At 37.4% G+C, this 18,175-nt stretch overlaps 1 protein-coding gene across 4 annotated transcripts in view; it reads left to right on the forward strand.

The window, feature by feature from the left end:
- The window catches only part of MACROD2 (mono-ADP ribosylhydrolase 2), a 1,364,702-nt gene that overhangs the window by 816,110 nt on the left and 530,417 nt on the right, over positions 1-18,175 (forward strand). For all 4 annotated transcript variants that reach the window (XM_050952172.1, XM_050952173.1, XM_050952171.1 and 1 more), the window contains one exon: positions 15,676-15,797. In XM_050952172.1, coding sequence (XP_050808129.1) covers positions 15,676-15,797 — 122 coding nt within the window. The remainder of the gene's footprint in view (positions 1-15,675; positions 15,798-18,175) is intronic.

An 18,175-nucleotide genomic window follows, 5' to 3' on the forward strand; every position in this document is an offset into this window, starting at 1 on the left:
AATAATTTTTAAGCCAAAATTAGAATATTTCTTCTCCATAATAGAACAGATGGTAAACTCAGTGAAGACAGGGGTATGAAGAACATTTTCAAATGCATACGATGATCTAAATGCTGCCTCCACTATAGTGAATATTGTATTAAGTATTTTGGGCTCATAGGAACAGATGGCATACAGTAGTATGGTATGTTTCTTTTGATATAAATGTGTTGTTTTAAATTATATTGATTCTTCATTGATTTTGTTTGAGATAGATGATTTTATTCTTATTTGTATAGCTGCACTGTTCACGTTATGAGTGTGCATATATTTTTTCATATTTAAAATGTGGAATTCATTTATACAGCATTGAGTTCAGCATAACCCTGATTTTTTCCCCCAAGTGCTCAATTTTCAGAATTAATAAATTGAGAATATTAATAAATTGTTTTGTTCTAAGATAAACACAATGAAAAGTAATAGCTATGAAATATGAATAGCTATGAAAGCAGCTTCTTGACATTAAATCAACCTCTTATTTAAGTGTTTGCTTTTTAAAAGGAAGACTTGATCCAACACTTATTTTACTATTCTGAGTATATTTTATGATATGGAGATCTCTCCTGATAGGTTAATCTATTATCATCCTACTCATATAGCAGATAAGAATGTAAAAATAGATCTGGCAATTGTGGCACATGCCTTGAGTCACTGTAGTTTGCTCAGATGTGTTTGTCATCCAGTAATCCAAAATGTCAACAGAATGTTCTTCTTTTTAATCAGCCTCAAACAATAAAATTTCTGTCAGAATGTACATATAATTGACCATGCTGTTCCTTCAGTAGGAGTTATTTCATTGAGAATTGTTAGGAATTTTTTCTCGTCAGAAACATCACAGCATTTATCTTGCACTGGGAACCTCTCCTGAACACTTATGACTATTCAACTACTTTTCACAATCTGTTGTCCTTTAAAGTAATAAATGGCCCAAATTTTCAACATGCTAATTAAAATTCCATTTTTCATGAATTCCTTAATCGAGTGCAAGTCATTATGTGCTTTGTTGATTCTTAAGTGCAAAGATAATTGCAATGGGCAGCATGAAAGTGCTTTGATTATTGCCTGTCGACTCTTGTGAATTCTAATAGGTCTAATTGCATAGCATCCATTCATCATCTCGGCATCATTTCTTTTTATTATTAGCTCTCCAAATTGTTATGTGCTCAGGAAAAAGTGTTGTAGTGTATCAGTGCTGACATGCTACCTGGCCTATTGTAATTTTCAATCCTTACCAAATGTTAGCATTGAAATTAAAAGTTTATTTTACAGTGCCCTTTTCCAGAAATTAATTAAAAATTTGCCTCCATGAAGAAATGAATACTGTCTAGCTTTGAATTTGCACTTGTCATACTAAACGACAGTCAAGACCTTTTCCCTTGTCCAGATGATTCCCATAAAACCAGAGCATAATGTGCTAGTTGGAGAACATACTTCAAGGCTTTATGAATCTTTGTTGTTGATGAACATTATTAACAAGATAAAATCCTCTCCAACAAAAACTTTATTGAAAAAAAGGCAGGAGAAAAGGTAAGCCACAGATGTGGTGAACTTGTAGGTGGCCTCACAGGTTGAGCAACTACTGTAATTCATTGGTAACCAATTGCCTTGTCTTTTGTAGTTGTTGAAAAGAAAAGGTCTGTTTAGTCATGGTCAAGAGTGAGTCCAGGGCATCTTTGTGTGCGTTCAGGCCACTTACTGTTTTTACTATTGGCAAGGACACTTTTCTCAAGGGCAAGTCTTCTAATGGGTTGAAGACTGAGATCAGCAAAATTCACCCACATGAGAACATACGTTAGGGGAATGGAGGCATGGGCTGTGCCACTGTTATTTTGGGCAAAGGATCTATCCCAAGACTTGCATCCTAAGTTTTAATGACTGTTTAACATATTAAGGTTGTAGTCTGTTTATTGACAATAGAAAGTGATGTTTGTGTTAAACTTGCCCATCTTATCAGCAGTGTTCAGAAGAGTAACAGCTGTATCATTAATAAAGTTGTATCAGGAAGTAAGCCCCAGACACTGATTTTTCCCCTTTTCATTCCTGATTTCTTTTCTCCATATCTGCAAGAGTAACATAGATAGACTTGTGAGATAACTTCTTTCTTTTCATCACATTTTATCACATGTGCTGTCTGTCAGTATTTTACTATTAAACTCTGGAGTGTTCATGTTTCCATATGATCTGCTGGTTTGCTTTTTAAGCAGAATGCAGGACAATGAATTCCTGGTGCTAGCACTTGTTTCATTGCCTGCTGATGAAACAACATTTTTACACTACTGTGCATCCCAGAACGAGAGACTTAGAGTAGATGCTCAAATAAATTCATCACAGATCCTCTGCATGCATTGCATTTCCACAAGCTAGGATCTAGGTCATGTTGATATCAAGAGGGTACTTTAGCCACGTTTCAGCCATCTGAATAAAAATAAAAATGATGATACAAAATGAGATTCCTTTTCTAGGTATGAGGCTCACTTTACTGTTGAAAGAGCTGTCCCAATATTTCTGTTTTCATATTTGTATAGGGCAATTACACTGACACTGTCAACTTGAAATCTAGTCAATTTTTTTAAAAGAAGAGTTAAAATTAGTTTTATGAGCTACTTCTGCCCTAGGTTCTATTGCCAATATTTGGATGTATGTGGTGATGGGTTAAATCACATGTTTTTTATTTTAATTTTTTCTCTCTTTCTTGCTGAGTATTGCGGGAGAAACAATGATAAAGAATATGACTATGGACTGAAAGCTGTAAACAGTCTGAAAATGCAGAAAAGAAAATATTTTCTTTAATCTCTTTCAGTAGGAATAATCTCAATGTCATTTCTAACAGTAGTAGGTAAATAAAAGTCTGATTGTTATATTGAAAGTATCCCTTAATCAAAATGAGAAATAATAAAATAATACCTATGATTTATTTATATTACTGTATTGCCTAAGAGCTCCAGTCAGGGACCATGATCCCATTGTGATAGGTCCTGCACAAACACAGAATAAAAAGGAGTCACCTCACTTGATCTTCTGTGTTCCTGTCCGCTGGCTGGTAATGATAAAGTTATATGAAGGGAGACCTTTACTGCATAGCAGTGCTGCACTGGGGTTGAGCTGTCCTGTTTAAATTATAGTATTGCCAACCCCAAGTGTTCAAAAATCTTAAATCAGACTGCAGAAAATCATAACTGGCTTAAAAATCATGAAATATTCCATACCTCAGTCAGAACAGCATATAGTGGAGGGTGCAGTTAGAAAGTCAACATTGGCTACTCTGTCGTGATTCCAAGATATCTCTTATTTTAAGGATGGGATGATTCCACCAGTACTCCAATTACTCTGGGTGTTAGATGCTGATGTTTTCAAGGCACATACATAGTAGTTTCATCTAATTTATGTGGAGTTCAGTTCATGTTCTTTAATTTTATGCTGAGTTTTTAAAGGCATGAATGCAGTAATTTCATGTCATTTTACAGGTACACAGTCACTTCCAAAGAAGTTGCAATGCTGATCATATATAAGTGTATGTCTTTATACTTGTGACACCTATCACTGTTGTGCTGAATAACTGTGGAACCTGCTCATCTTTGGATGGACTATACAATCCCTAATTTGCTTCTCCTGCCTGAATAGACCTTATTTTTGTTTCATCTGCTCATGGCTAGGTTCTGATCTCAGTTATATGCTATAAATTCCTTAGATTTGAATGGAATAGCACTGTTGTATCTGAGCTCATATTCTGGGCCTTATATTTTATGACCAGCACGAGTGCCAGAAATGCCATGTTTTTTACTTGCATCACTGCATTTTCAGGCTGCCTGTGCACCCCTTGGAGTTAGTGGCAATTACTGAGAACAAGCTTTGTGTTTTTTTACAGCTTCTCATGGATTCTGAGAGTTCCTTCTCTTCTGGAAACCATTTATTGAGTACAGGTTTCCTTGATTTCCCTGTGGGATCTCCCAGATTCTGTAAATTTCCCTACCTTCCCAACAGGGAATATTGCTTTGTAGTTCTCACTCCGGTATCATACTTTAAATGTACACACAATACAAAAAGGAGAAAACTGATTAATCATTTATGACAAGCACATTCTTTACTTTTTTATGTGCCAAATATGACATTTGTCTGAAAATGGCTCCAATCATTTTTTTATGAATAGGGCTTTAAAATATCACGTCTTTTGAATGTAATGAAGCATGAAACATATTGTCTGAAATGTCCAAAACAGTGATATTAGTAATAAAGTATGCTATAAAAGGGTTGAACCTTAAACTGAGCGGTGCTCATTAATTCAAGCCTAGAAACCTCATGCTGGCTCTCTTTATCTGCCAAAAAATGCAAATTTTTGTTTTGCATCTGCATATAAAGTAGGTACACAGAGTACAAAGTATTTAATGACATTCAGATCAGGAAGGTGAAATGATATAATGTACATAAGCAAGTGAATACTTTAAAACTGTTGCGAACTGGATTTTTTTTATTCCTGTGCACTCCGCATTAGCACAGTGCAATCTAAAAAAAAAAAGATAGCTCACTGTATTAAAAAAAGTGAAGTAATCAATTTTACTTCTAAAGAAATGTATCATTAAATAACTGAAATTAGACAGTAGTTTTAGGGGATGATAAACAGTTTACCTTAATTTAACATGTCTGCAGATTAAAAATGCACATTTTATTTACAATTATGTGTAGCTTGAAATAGAGTATGAACAAGATGAGCACATTTGGATGTCAAAGCATTAGTCTACGTGCGTATAGTAGGCATGGTAACATTCATTATGTAAGATATCTGGGGGTAATTCTATTTCCCATCAACTGAACTTTAGATATCCCTTTTCAGGACTAATATGGCAGTGCTTATTCTGTAGATCGATTGATAAGATTTACAAATTAGAGACCTTAATGCTTTGTCTTGGTATCATATATTTTTTTAAATATTCAGCTAAACTCAATACATTAGTTTCCTCTTGAAAATACTTACAGTTTGATCTATGATTGACAGGGCACAGCTTCATTATGTAGTTGGCTAGATGGACTGATTATGGATATGAATACGCAAATGGGATAAATGAAAGAAATGTGTAATTGATTCTAGACTTGGTCTGCCAGTTCATTAACAGTCTGAATGTGGTGCACTCACTTCTGAAAAAGAGAGAATGAGAGAAACTTATTTGAACTTTTCCATTTGCTTGAAAATTCATTAAGCTAATATTTTTGCAGGCTAACTTTACACTTTGCAAAGACCAAGAAAGGAATATTTGTAAATCACATCCCTGCCTTCCATATTCTTTTTGGATCACAATCACATAGTTTTCAATTAGCAACTGAAAGTTGTTTTTCATACTTCTCTGCTCTTCCTCCCTTCAAACTCCTCCCCTCCCCCCACAATGTATCCTGGATACAAATAATGTCCCTGGATGAAAAATGGCATCAAAAAACAATGTGAAGATTATGGACAGATTTATTTAATGAAAGAGGTCAGAGAAAATAAATCTAATCTGAATTTTTTACATTTGCAGTACGTATGGCACAGCAAAGTATATGTGGTTTTGTTTTTTCACAGATCTTCAGCGTGATGCTTTTGTAGTGTTGATTAAATGTGCAAATTATATTTATGTTCATTGTTGTCTAAATAGTAACAGGAATGTTGAAATGTCCGAGGGCCTGCTGTACCTCAAAACAGGTTGTGGTTTATGGAAAACTCAGATGTTAACTCCTGGTAATAAACAGAGAGTACAGAATCATACATTGAAATAAATGCTTAATTGTCATGGTCTGTCTTCTCTGACCACTGAGACCCCTAGCCAGGTGTCTGACAATCAGTTCAGTATAGCTCATATAAGATACAATTTTGCCAAAAGGAAACAAAACCTTCAGTTTCTTCCTACTGTGTCTCACAACATGCACTGCCGGATTGCCACAGCTGTCTGCTACAAGAAATGTCTTAGGCCATGGCTACACTAGAGAGTTGCAGCGCTGGTGAGGGGGTTACAGCGCTGCAACTTAGGATGTGGCCACACTTGCAAAGCACAGCCAGCGCTGCAACTCCCTGGTTGCAGCGCTGGCTGTACACCCGGTCGAGCCTCGGGTGTAGGGATTCCAGCGCTGGTGATCCAGCGCTGGTCAGCAAGTGTGGACGCCCACCAGCGCTTTTATTGACCTCCGGGGTATAAGGAGGTATCCCAGAATTCCTGTCCACAACAAACCAGAAGAAAGGGAGAGCTCAGAGTTCAGCCAAACTGCTTATTTAAAAAACAAACACAGCTCCTGTTTGCTGAGCGAGCGGAGGCAGGCAGGGGAATTACTTTGGAATGTTCACAGCTCTTTGCTTGAAGAGAGAAACAGCACTCTCACACGGCGGGGGGGAGGGGAAAGTCCGTGTTGAGCAGTTGCTTATCTGGTCTGACGGGTATTTAGCAGTACATAATTTGCATTTAGTGAATGAGAGAGGAGTGGGGGAAGGGAGTTAGAACTTTTAAAATGATTGAAGGTAGGCACTGTGTGTCTTCCAGTCCTTAGAACTTGCAAGGCAGGGAGCTGAGAACAGTGTCAACTCCAAATATCCATTCTGTCTGTCTCCTCCACGCTCCCTGTCACATTCCACCCCACCCCCCTCTTTTGAAAAGCACGTTGCAGCCACTTGAATGCTGGGATAGCTGCCCACAATGCACCACTCCCAACAGCACTGCAAGTGCTGCAAATGTGGCCACACTGCAGCGCTGGTAGCTGTCAGTTTGGCCATACTGCAGCGCTGGCCCTACACAGCTGTACGAACACAGCTGTAACTACCAGCGCTGCAAAACTGTAAGTGTAGACATGGCCTGAGAAATCCTGGTGTAAATTAAATTGTTCCCTCGGTCCCATAGGTGGCTCTCCTTATGTTCAGCAGCTCTAAGCACTGTAGTCCTTGTACAGTGTATCTTCCCCTGCCTGTCTTCCCCAGCATGCACTGGAAAGAGAGAAAATCCCTCTTCTCTTTAAAAGTATAAACATTTTCATCTCTCTGGGATGTTATCACTGAAAGCAGTTGGATCCATTTCTATGTGCTGTGTAAAAATACACATTCAACATGGGCACTGCCCCTTGGTGAACTGTTAAAAATTGATGTGAAAATTCCCAATGTAAGTGCATTGTATATGATATACAATCACATACACTGCAGCTTTCTCTCTAAACTAAATTTCTTGTCAGAGACACTTGGCTTTGCTGAAGACTGGGCATAGTAAGATGAAAGTTTTAAAGGAACACTGACAACATAATTTTGGTATTAAAATTAAAGTTTTTACCAATTGCAGTTTGTTAGCCCTTACTAAGGGCTGGTCCACACTACGGGGGGAAATCAATCTTAGATACGCAACTTCAGCTACGTGAATAACGTAGCTGAAGTCGAATATCTAAGATCAGATTACTCACCCGTCCTCACCGCGCGGGATCGATGTTCGCGGCTCTCCCTGTCGATTCCGCAACTCCGTTGGGGTTGATGGAGTTCCGGAATCGATATAAGCGCGCTCGGAGATCGATATATCGCATCTAGATGAGACGCGATATATCGATCCCCGAGCAATCGATTTTAACCCGCCGATACGGTGGGTAGTCTGGACGTAGCCTAAGACCTGATTATTTCTTATACTTTTTTGTTTAACCCTGCATACTGTGAAAGGGATGTCCAGGCTGGTCCTGCATAGGCTAACATGGAAGATCACTTTAGGTTAGCCTGGGGCAGGCCAGAGAAAGGCTCAGAGATCCACCTTTACACTAATACAGTAGCGTCAGTACCCCATGCATCTTGCAATGATGGGCTGTGGCCATGGGGAAAAGGTAAGGAGTGCTGCCTGCAGCCTGTCATCCAGAGTTAAATGTTACCTCCCCAACTCCTCCACATTCCAGCTACATGGAGTCCAAATTACTCAGGCTCTAGTCAGGTAGAGCATTAAAATCTTACTGTTTTCCATGTTTCTTTCTCCCATTAAACAACTGTGTTTCAGATTATTTTCCCCCAAACATATTAGCCTGCATTTTGATGTTTACTGCCCATGTTTCTAATCTCTCTAGGTCCCTTCATACTAGTCCTCTCTGTTTTCACTGGTGTTGCAATTTTACCCAATTTAATATCCTCTCCTATTTTCACAAATGTTTCATTTACTCTTCCAGAGCATTACTGAACATACTAAATGAGAACAGACCTAGAGCAGATCCCTGAAGTACTGTGATAAACACCTCTCAGCTCAATACTTTGCCGTTTATCATTACTCTTTGTTTATGTTCCTGAAGCTGGTATTTAATCCCTTTGGCTGTGTTCCTATCCATGCTAACTTCAATTAATCCGGAAAGCAAACTCTCATGTAACAAATACTGTATCAAATACTTTAAAAAAACAAAATCTGAGTATATCTACCATTTTGCCTTTAGCCACCAATTTTGTAATGCTTTCATAAGACCCTACTGGGTCAGACCAAAGGTCCATCTAGCCCAGTATCCTGTCTTCCGACAGTGGCCATTGCCAGGTGCCCCAGAGGGAACGAACAGAACAGGTAATCATCAAGTGATCCATTCCCTGTCACCCATTCCCAGCTTCTGGCAAACAGAGGCTAGGGACACCATTCCTGCCCATCCTGGCTAATTTCCATTGATGGACCTATCCTCCATGAATGTATCTAGTTCTTTTTTGAACCCTGTTATAGTCTTGGCCTTCACAACATCCTCTGGCAAGGAGTTCCACCAGTTGACTGTGTGTTGTGTGAAAAAATACTTCCTTTTGTTTTTTTTAAACCTGCTGCCTATTAATTTCATTTGGTGATCCCTAGTTCTTGTGTTATGAGGAGTAAATAACACTTCCTTATTTACTTATCTTTCAAAACAAAAATAGCCATGTTTGTTTGGCAAGACTCGATATGTGTAAACCTAGCTACTTATTGCTCCCCATATGCCATTATTTTTCAGAACTTCCGTGATTTTTTCCCTTAGCTGTATTTCAGTATTTTGTCAGGGATGGAATTGTGACGAACCAAACGAATGGGGCCATGGTCAAGATGCCCACTGCAGAATTATATTTGGGAGAGGTCTGGGATTCTGTTCTCACAAGGCAATCAGAGGCATGTGAAAACAGAGTGAAACATCCTGACCCAAGGCAACATTTGAGCTTTGAAGCAAGAAACTCTTCCTGGATGTATATAAATAAAATAGTTCAGTCTGGGCCTATCGACCCTTAACCTCATGCATTCTTTTTTTGATTGCCTGCATCAGCATGTTCACGGAGGATTTAGCCTTTGTGCCAGACCCTAATATATAATGAGATAGTGTATGCATAGACAATGTATACATGTATGTATTAATGTTATTGGCAAAATGTAGCAATAAAATCTTCAACTCCTTGTTCATCTGCTGACCATACAACATATTGAAACATTATTATTACTCCGCTAATAAAGTCCTGCTGTATCATGTGTTTGTGATAATGATGTGCTTGGAATAGCAATTCACCAGAGCAATAAGCAATTAAACAACAAAAGTCATTTTCTTACAGCTTAACACCAATTTAGAACCGCATTGACAGACATGACAGGTCATTGCATTAGTCAATAGGACCACCTGTTCCTAGTTTCTATAAATTAACATATAAGAACTATTTAATCACATTTAAGGGAACCTATTTACATTAAGTGCCTAGGGATATGTTAATGTGATGTTAACGATGCACAGTGAAAAATCACAAGAAGTCAAGAAGTGCAAATTCAAAGGTTCCAAGAAAAACATTAACTTAGTTTAGCCCCATATTTTGGATGTTCTTAGAATTTGCATTTTACAACATAGGGATTCAAAGGATAAAGTATATATTTAACCAGAAAAACAAAAGTAGAAATTCTTCCAATTGGGAAGAAGGAACACAATAACTAACTCAGGATTTCAGCTTTAGTCCAAACCTCATCCTGCGGTTTATCAGTAAATTATAATTGTAACTCATTTTCCCATTTGAGTTTCAGCTTTTGGGAAGCTGTACCTTCAAATACATATTGCATCAGTATTAAAAAAGACTTGGAGGGAATCATTTTATGATCAGTTCTCTTCTCTTACACAGCTTTTCTATTTTCCTTTATGTTTGTTTATGTTTATTTTCTGTGCCTGTTGCTTGTTTTATTGTTATGAGTTAAATATGTCTGATGGTATCCTCCAATTCTAGTATCTGTAAATGTGTAATGGCGTTGGAGGAGAGCAGTTTTACTGATCTATAACTTCCATCCATTCTGTTCTTCAGGCTTTCCTCTTGCAAGAAACAAATATAGCGAAAATGACCAGAAGTGCCTATTCTTTTTTATTTAACATTGTTAAAATCGAACACAAAAACATAGGAACTTTATTTGCAAAGTTGTTATAGTAATATTTTATAAAGAAAGGTTTCCTAATGGAAATACTGACACAAGCCTGTTGCTTGCAGCACAGGCAAATTATGAACCAGCTATGTTGTTTGTTTTAGTTGAGTAGTAACAGTTCTGTTTATTATATTGTCTAAAGTGCACACTAAAAATAATGTTTCTGTGAACTCAAGGATAAAACCATCTTACCTGTTTGGATCACCAGTTGTCATCCCACTTGTCATCTGACCAAGACTAAATGCTTGTTTCACATTTCAGTTTTTAAAAACAATTTAGAAGGGCACTACTGTAGTTACTATATCGCAGCTGTGACAATCAACAGAGCTTATCCAGTCTGTCCAATCTTGTTCCTATAACTAGGAGAAATTACTGTGATTAAAAGGAGAAGAATGGTAGTTGCCTTTTTGTGTGCTTCTTATTGTGTATTTATAGTAGTTAGGAAGGCAAGTTTTATAAATCCTTCCAAGTTTGATTCATACTGGATTCATGAAGTTTCCTATCAGCTATCATTCTGCTGTATTTATATTCATTTGGATTCTCTTCAATGTGTGCATTCATCAACCAAAAAAATGCTAGAAGCGAAATTCAGTTCAAACCAGGCAAGTTTTGTGAAGTTCTAAGAGCCTGTGATTCTGCATCTCGGTGCCAGAAGCAGAGTGGGATGGTGGCCACCTCAGAAAATTCTCTTTTGTGGGTTGAAGTTAGGCAATGAAAGATGGAAAGGCTTAAAAATTCTGCAAATGCAAAACTGTGTTGGAGGATATATGAACAAGAGAAAGATGGAAAGATTCAAAGAGAGATTGAGTGTTTATATGGATAACAAGAATATACAGTTATAACAGTTAATGCAAACACAGTTCTGGAAGGGGATAAAAAGTCTCATGCTTCAGCATTTAAGACAGTCTCTACTATGGGTTATGATGAGACCTTTCCAAGAGTAAATTATCACACATATGTCTACTGTGACATTCTTCATCGTCCTCTGAGACATTTGTTGCTAGCCAGTTTTGAAGACAGGATGCTAGTTTAGAGGGACTTCAGGTCTGATACAGTCTGGCTATCTCTATGTTCCTTTGTAGACATCTGATGTTGGTGGAACTTGAGAAGATCAAGTGCATTTATATGTATTACATCAATTTGCCTTTGATTTGACATGTCCTCCAGTGTACTCGTATTACCGTAAGAAGGGGGATTTTGGCAACCGTATAGATGCTATGATTTCCACAGCAGCCACAACTTAGTCCAGAAATTCTAAGGATACGAACACTTGGAAATGCATGGAAGCCATTCATGTGTGGTATAGAGGTATTACTTGACTGGTGTGACTAGTTGCTGTGTGAGATGAGAACTATCTGATTACTGTAAACAGCATGATATGGCAAGGAGGTCAAGGTATAGCTCAGGACGATGTACAAGAGAGAGGGTCATCCCTGATTACTTCTGCGATGGTGGATTGTGGGGAATATCCACAACACACAAAAAAGGATGTAGCTACCTGTCATCTTTAGTCATCCTGGTATTGTTACTACATGTAGAAATGGGATTTGAAAAGTAAATATGCTCACTATGTGTAACTTTTATACAAAATTTAGAAATATTTTTAATGGTACATTTTAGTTTATAGATGTCTAAGTAATTTTACTTCATTTTTTTCAGAGAGCCCCCTGGTTTAAGAACTTTATATCTGATAATGTAGGACCTGGTTACTATGTCAGTGAATTCAGAAGCATCCTATCTACTGCAATCAGTGGCTCTACTATTTCTATATGTGTTGTTTCTTTAGACAAAATTAGTTGTTTTTTTAAAATTGCATAGTGTTTTGATTGAATCTTCCTTATGTGAAATGTCTGCTAATCCATTGGTAATTAACACTTTCGTAGGTCAATAAAGTTTAGCGGAATGTGCTTTTTTTTTTTAAAAATGATCCTTAAGAAAAGATCCCAGAGATTTAATGAAAAAGAATGACACGTCACATTCTACCTGTCAATGATCTTGATGGTAAAACTTGAATTTTAAATTTTCTCCCCATTGTTGGGATTCTAAAGAATGGCAATGATTGTTTAAAATTGTTGTACAACATTTACAGAAACTCTCAATTACAGATTACAGTATTTGTGGAGCCATTTTATTTATGGTGCAAGTAGTAAGCAGCTTGTAACAGAAATAATATACAGTTCAGTACATTTTTTCTCATTTTGCTTTAACTCAAATGTACTACTACTTTAACTGAAAACTGTAAAGTTACATTTTAATCTCCTACAAAGATATTGTCTCATGGATACCAATTATGTGCATTTCTTGCATTATTGTTTAAATCTTTGTGTCCAGGTACAATAACTGCAGATGATAACTTGTAATGTTGCAATAGTGGTACAGAATTATGAGGCCATTAATAATCATAGAATCATAGAGTTAGAAGGGACTGCAAGGGTCATCTAGTCTGACTCCCTGCCAAGATTCAGTAAAGAAGCTTCCACAACCTCCTGAGGCATCTGTTCCATTGTCCTACTGTTCTTACAGTTAGGAAGTTTTTCCTGAGGTTTAATCTAAATCTGCTATGCTGTAGTTTGAACCTATTGCCCCTTGTCCTGCCCTCTGTGGCAAGAGAGAACAACTTTTCTCCATCTTTTTTATGTCAGCCTTTCAAGTATCTGAAGACTGCTATCATATCCTCTCTTAATCACCTCTTTTTGAAACTAAACATACCCAGTTCCTTCAGCCTTTGCTCTCATGGCTTGCATTCCATCCCTTTGATCATCTTTGTCACTCACCTCTGGATCCTTTCCAGTTTCTCTACATCCTTTCTATACATTGGTGACCAAAATTGGACACAGTACACCAGCTGAGACCTAACAAGCACCTGTGACTTACATGTTATACCTCTGTTAATGAAACCTAAAATTGCGTTTGTTTTTTTTGCAACAGCATCGCATCGCTGATTCATATTGAGGTTGTGATCCACCACAACTCCCAAATCCTTCTCAGCAGTACTGCTGCCAAGCCAGTTTTCCTCTATGCTGTATTTGTATATTTGGTTTTTCTTCCCTAAGTGTAGCACTTTAAATTTGTCTTTGTTGAATTTCATTTTGTTGTCTATAGACCTGTTCTCCAATCTATCAAGAGTACTACATTTTAGCTCTATCCTCCAGAGTATTTGCAACCCACACTCCCAGCTTTGTGTCATCTGCTTGATCAGTCTACTCGCTATACCTACATCCAGGTAATTAGTAAAGATGTTAAACAGCACTGGACCCAGAACAGATCCTCGAGGAACCCCACTTGAGACCTCCCTCCAATCCATTAAGGGTTACTCTTTGTTTGTGATTGTTTAACCAGTTATGTATCCACTTCATGATAGTTGTGTTGAGCCCACATTTCTCCATCTTACATAATAGAATGTTATGTGGAAATGTGTCAAAAGACTTGCTGAAGTCCAGGTATATTATGTCCACCTCATTTCCCCTTTCCACAAAATCTGTTACCCTGTCAAAAAAGGAAATCAAACTGGTTTGACATGACTGGAACTTCTTGGTCAATCCATGTTGGCTGATAGTGATTACCCCTTCATCATCCAGGTACTCGCAAATTGAATGTTTTATACATTGCTCTAGTAGCATCTCAGATAATGAAGACAGGCTGACTGGTCTATAGTTCCCCAGTTCCACATTTTCTCCCTTTTTTGAAGATGGGCACTATGTTAGCCCTTCTCCAGTCTTCCGGGATCTCTCCTGTCATCCATGAGTTTGTAAATATTATTGCCAGTGGCTAATTCCTTCAGTACCCTTGGATGAATAGTATCTGGGCCCACTGAATTGAATTCATTCAAATTGGTCAGAAGATCTCTGATGTGTTCTTTACTTCTCCTGATCTGCATCTCTTTCCCTTTATTGTCTATGGTAACTTTGCTAGTCATCTGGTCACATGTTATTTTTTGTGAGAAGACTGAAGCAAAGTAAGGATTGAGTAGCTCTGCTCTCCTGTCGTTTTCCATTACCAGTTCACCACCTCCATTGAGCAGCGAACTCTTGCCATTGTTGATCTTTCTCTTTTGTCTGACATATTTGAAGAACCCCTTCCTGTTGTCTCTATCATTTTTTGCCAGCTGTAACTCATTCTTTGCCTTGGCTTTCCTGATTTTGTTCCCTACATGCTCATGCTATTCCAATGTATACTTCCTTGGTGACATGCCCCTCCTTCCATTTCCTGTATATATCCCTTTTTGGTTTTTAGATATCTAAAAAGCTCTTTGGGCAGCCACATTGGCCTCCTGCGGCTCTTCTTATCTTTACTCTGCATCGCAATAGCTTGATGTTGAGTCTCTAGTATCACATCTTTTAAGAACTTCTAGTCCCCTTCGACTCTTTTCCTTCCTAACTAGTCTTTCCATGGGACCTTGCCTACTATTTCTCTGACTCAGTTGAGATCCACCTTTCTGAAGTCCAGTGTCCTTGTTTTGCTATTCTCATGTCCTCTTTTTCATAGGATCTTTAATTCAATCTGATCATGATCGCTTCCTCCCAAATTCCTGACCACCTTCACGTTTGCAACTAATCATCTCTATTGATCAAAAACAGATCCAAAATGGATGATCCGCTAGATGTTTCCTCAATTTTCTGAATCACAAATCTGTTCCCTATGCATGCTAAGAATTTGCAGGATGTGTTGCGTTTTACTGCAATAGTGTTTTAACATATCAGGGAAGTTAAAATCCACTATTAATACTAGCTCATGTGTGTTAACTAATCTTGTTACCTGCTTGTATGTAGAATGACTCATTCACTTCCTCTTCCTGATTTGGTGGTCTATAATAAACCTCCATCATAAGATCACTACTATTCTTTTCACTTATTATCCTCATCCAGAGTCTCAGTACGTCTGTCACTCCGTTCCCATTGGACCTCAGAGCATGTGGATACATTCTTGATGTAAAGCACAACACCTCTGTTTTTCCCATAGCTATCCTTTTGGAACATGCCATATCCCTCAATGCTGGTACTCCAATCATGGCAGTTGTCCCACCAAGTCGCCGTGATGCCAATTCAGTCATAATTTTCTTCACATAGCATGACTCCCAGTTCATCCTGCTTGTTCTCCAGACTCCCTGAATTTGTATACAGGTATCGAAGATATTTGCCAGACTACCCTGTTGTTGTTTTTTTCTTTTTCTTTTTAATGCAGTTGCGATTTCTAGACCCTTCTCCAGAAATTAGCCCCTTTCCCAATCATTACCCATATTAGGAGTAAAGTGAATATATATATATTTTTCATTTTTTTGCAGATGTCATTCATACTGTGGGCCCAATAGCAAGAGGCCATATCAGTGATACTCATAAAGAAGACCTGGCAAGTTGTTATAAATCATCTCTGAAACTGGCAAAAGAAAACAATATCAGATCAATTGTAAGTACTTCATAAAGATGTATTATTTCTTTATGTTGTGTCTTTTTCCTCAGGTTTTAGCATAATTATAGGAATAATAAAAAACTTTTAAGATCATGCATGTCATATGTGGTATTCAAGAACAAGATATTGAGAGTTGTTAATTCAGCATGACTGGAAGAGAAGAGAATCAGGACAACCTGGGGGTGACACAAAAGCTGGGCTTGTAAAGCAGTTGTATCTAACATATTACTGTTCCACTAAGAACTGGCAGGAAGAGAACGGCTCCAATGGTTAATTTTACATGTTATGATCCTCCTAAAAAACTTAGCAGGAGGCCGTTTGTCAAATAGTTGACTCTGCAGAATATAACCTTAGTAATTATTGAGGGGGAGATGATTGTGGTCTAGTGACTTTATTCTGTAAACTAAAATTTTCCTTAAACATAGAGATGAAAAGAGATGGTCAGATAACATAATTTATAACACCACTCCACCAGAATCCATCGGCATAAATTTATAATTTGTGTTCTGTAAAAGAATTGTTTTATTATGTTTCATTTAATAAGTATGGTTCCTTGATTTTATGAAATACATCTCATGTTTTGTATTTCAAAGGGCCAGATTTCAAAGTTAGAAGTGTGCATTTACATGAATATATTTGGATGTGCCTATCATATTTGCATATATTTGATGAGTTTGCATACTCAGGCATTTGTGTGCGCTAGTAACAGTCTTCAATAGCTAAGTGTGCATAGACTATATTTATGTGCATACATCAGGTATGCACATGCGTGAGATGTGCAAATGTATATGCACAACTTTGCAAGCTTTACTTGGAAAATGTACCAACCAATTATATTAGTCAGGTAAATATCTCTGAATGGAGGTTAGTATTTCTAATGCGTGAACTTAGGAAATTCTTGGTCGTATATTGGCCAAATTCTCAGCTGATGGAAATCATAACTCTACTGAAGTCATTAGCTGTGACTGGCCTTTATCTGTCTTTATTTTTATCCTGCTCCAGTGGCTGAAGCTCATTTTACATCTTAACTAAACGATTTAGTACTTGAAGGGAGGCTCTAAAAATATTTCTGATTAAACAAACAACAAGAAAGTGAGATTATTAAAACAAGAGTTGAGGAGTCAAGGAGTAGATATCATAGTCTGAAGAAAGTCAGATCGAAGTTAATCAAAATGGTGTAAAGAAAGAAGAAAATATTGTTCCATTAACTGTTTCAGATAAAATGATATATTGACTTCGTAAAACTATTCGTAACAAGTAAGCAGCTGAAGTCTAGTCTGGTATGAAAATATCCTTCATTATCAATGCCAGCTGTTCCTAAATTTCTGTGAATGTCTTCTGATTTTAAAATAAAACCAACCTTTATTTAAGAAATTTTGATGAGGACTGTTCCTCATGGGGTAGAATTTTAGAAAGATTTAAAAATATTCTCACTTTAAATTTGAATTTACTGTAGATATTTCATTTTTGAATTGTAAGTGTAGGTTATTGCAATGATCAAATTTCATCCAAAAAGGGAAGTGGATTGACACAGTGTTTAGTGTGACATGGGCAATGTGGCTGTAATAATTGCATGGCAACATTCCGGCATTGTGCTGTTTATATCCTGTTACACAAACACTATACTTTATAGCCCAGTCTACTTGGGCAAAGAAGGTATTTTTCAATCAAGTTAGATCAATTACATTAGCTCAGTTCAGTTGAACCTTCAAGCCTGTGTAAAACCTGTGTAGACATAGTATGAAATCTTTAGATAGTTTGAGCTGATTATGTTGTAGCCTAGGCTTCAAATTAAGATACACCAACTCAATCTAAAATATATGAATCGGTGTTTAGACAAGTGTCCATGAGATAGATGGGGGTTAAGTCGAATTAAGCTAATACAATTGAGTTAACTCGGTTGGCAAATGTACCTTTTTTGCCCAGGTAGTCATGCTCTCTGGAGCCGCAGCAGGCAAAATACTACCCACTGATTCTTTTCTGGAGCCAGAGCTGCTGTGTATGTTGGCCTGTTTTAAGTCCTAATGGAGTCCTTTTCATACTTACAACATTCCATCAGATGAATCCAACTTTAGCTTTATATAGCCAGTCACTAAAGAGATAAACGATAATCAGTTAGGTTGGGTTCTTTTATTTAAACTTCATGCATATACTATAGAATTGAAAATATTCACTTTGTATTCATTTTTGCCCTTTGAATTGATTTTAAAAATCCATGAGAATGAATATTCAAAGAAAACATCCTCTTTGTTCCTTCTGTGAGGCTGGTCAGTGGCAGTGAAGTCTTCTTTTTGCTGCAGCGGCAATGTTCCTCCTGGCTCCAGCCCCTTATTCTAGTGCAGTCAGACCAGTGAGAACAGACTTGAGAAGCAGAT

Source organism: Gopherus flavomarginatus, chromosome 4, assembly GCF_025201925.1.
Source record: "Gopherus flavomarginatus isolate rGopFla2 chromosome 4, rGopFla2.mat.asm, whole genome shotgun sequence".
Taxonomy (NCBI): domain Eukaryota; kingdom Metazoa; phylum Chordata; order Testudines; family Testudinidae; genus Gopherus; species Gopherus flavomarginatus.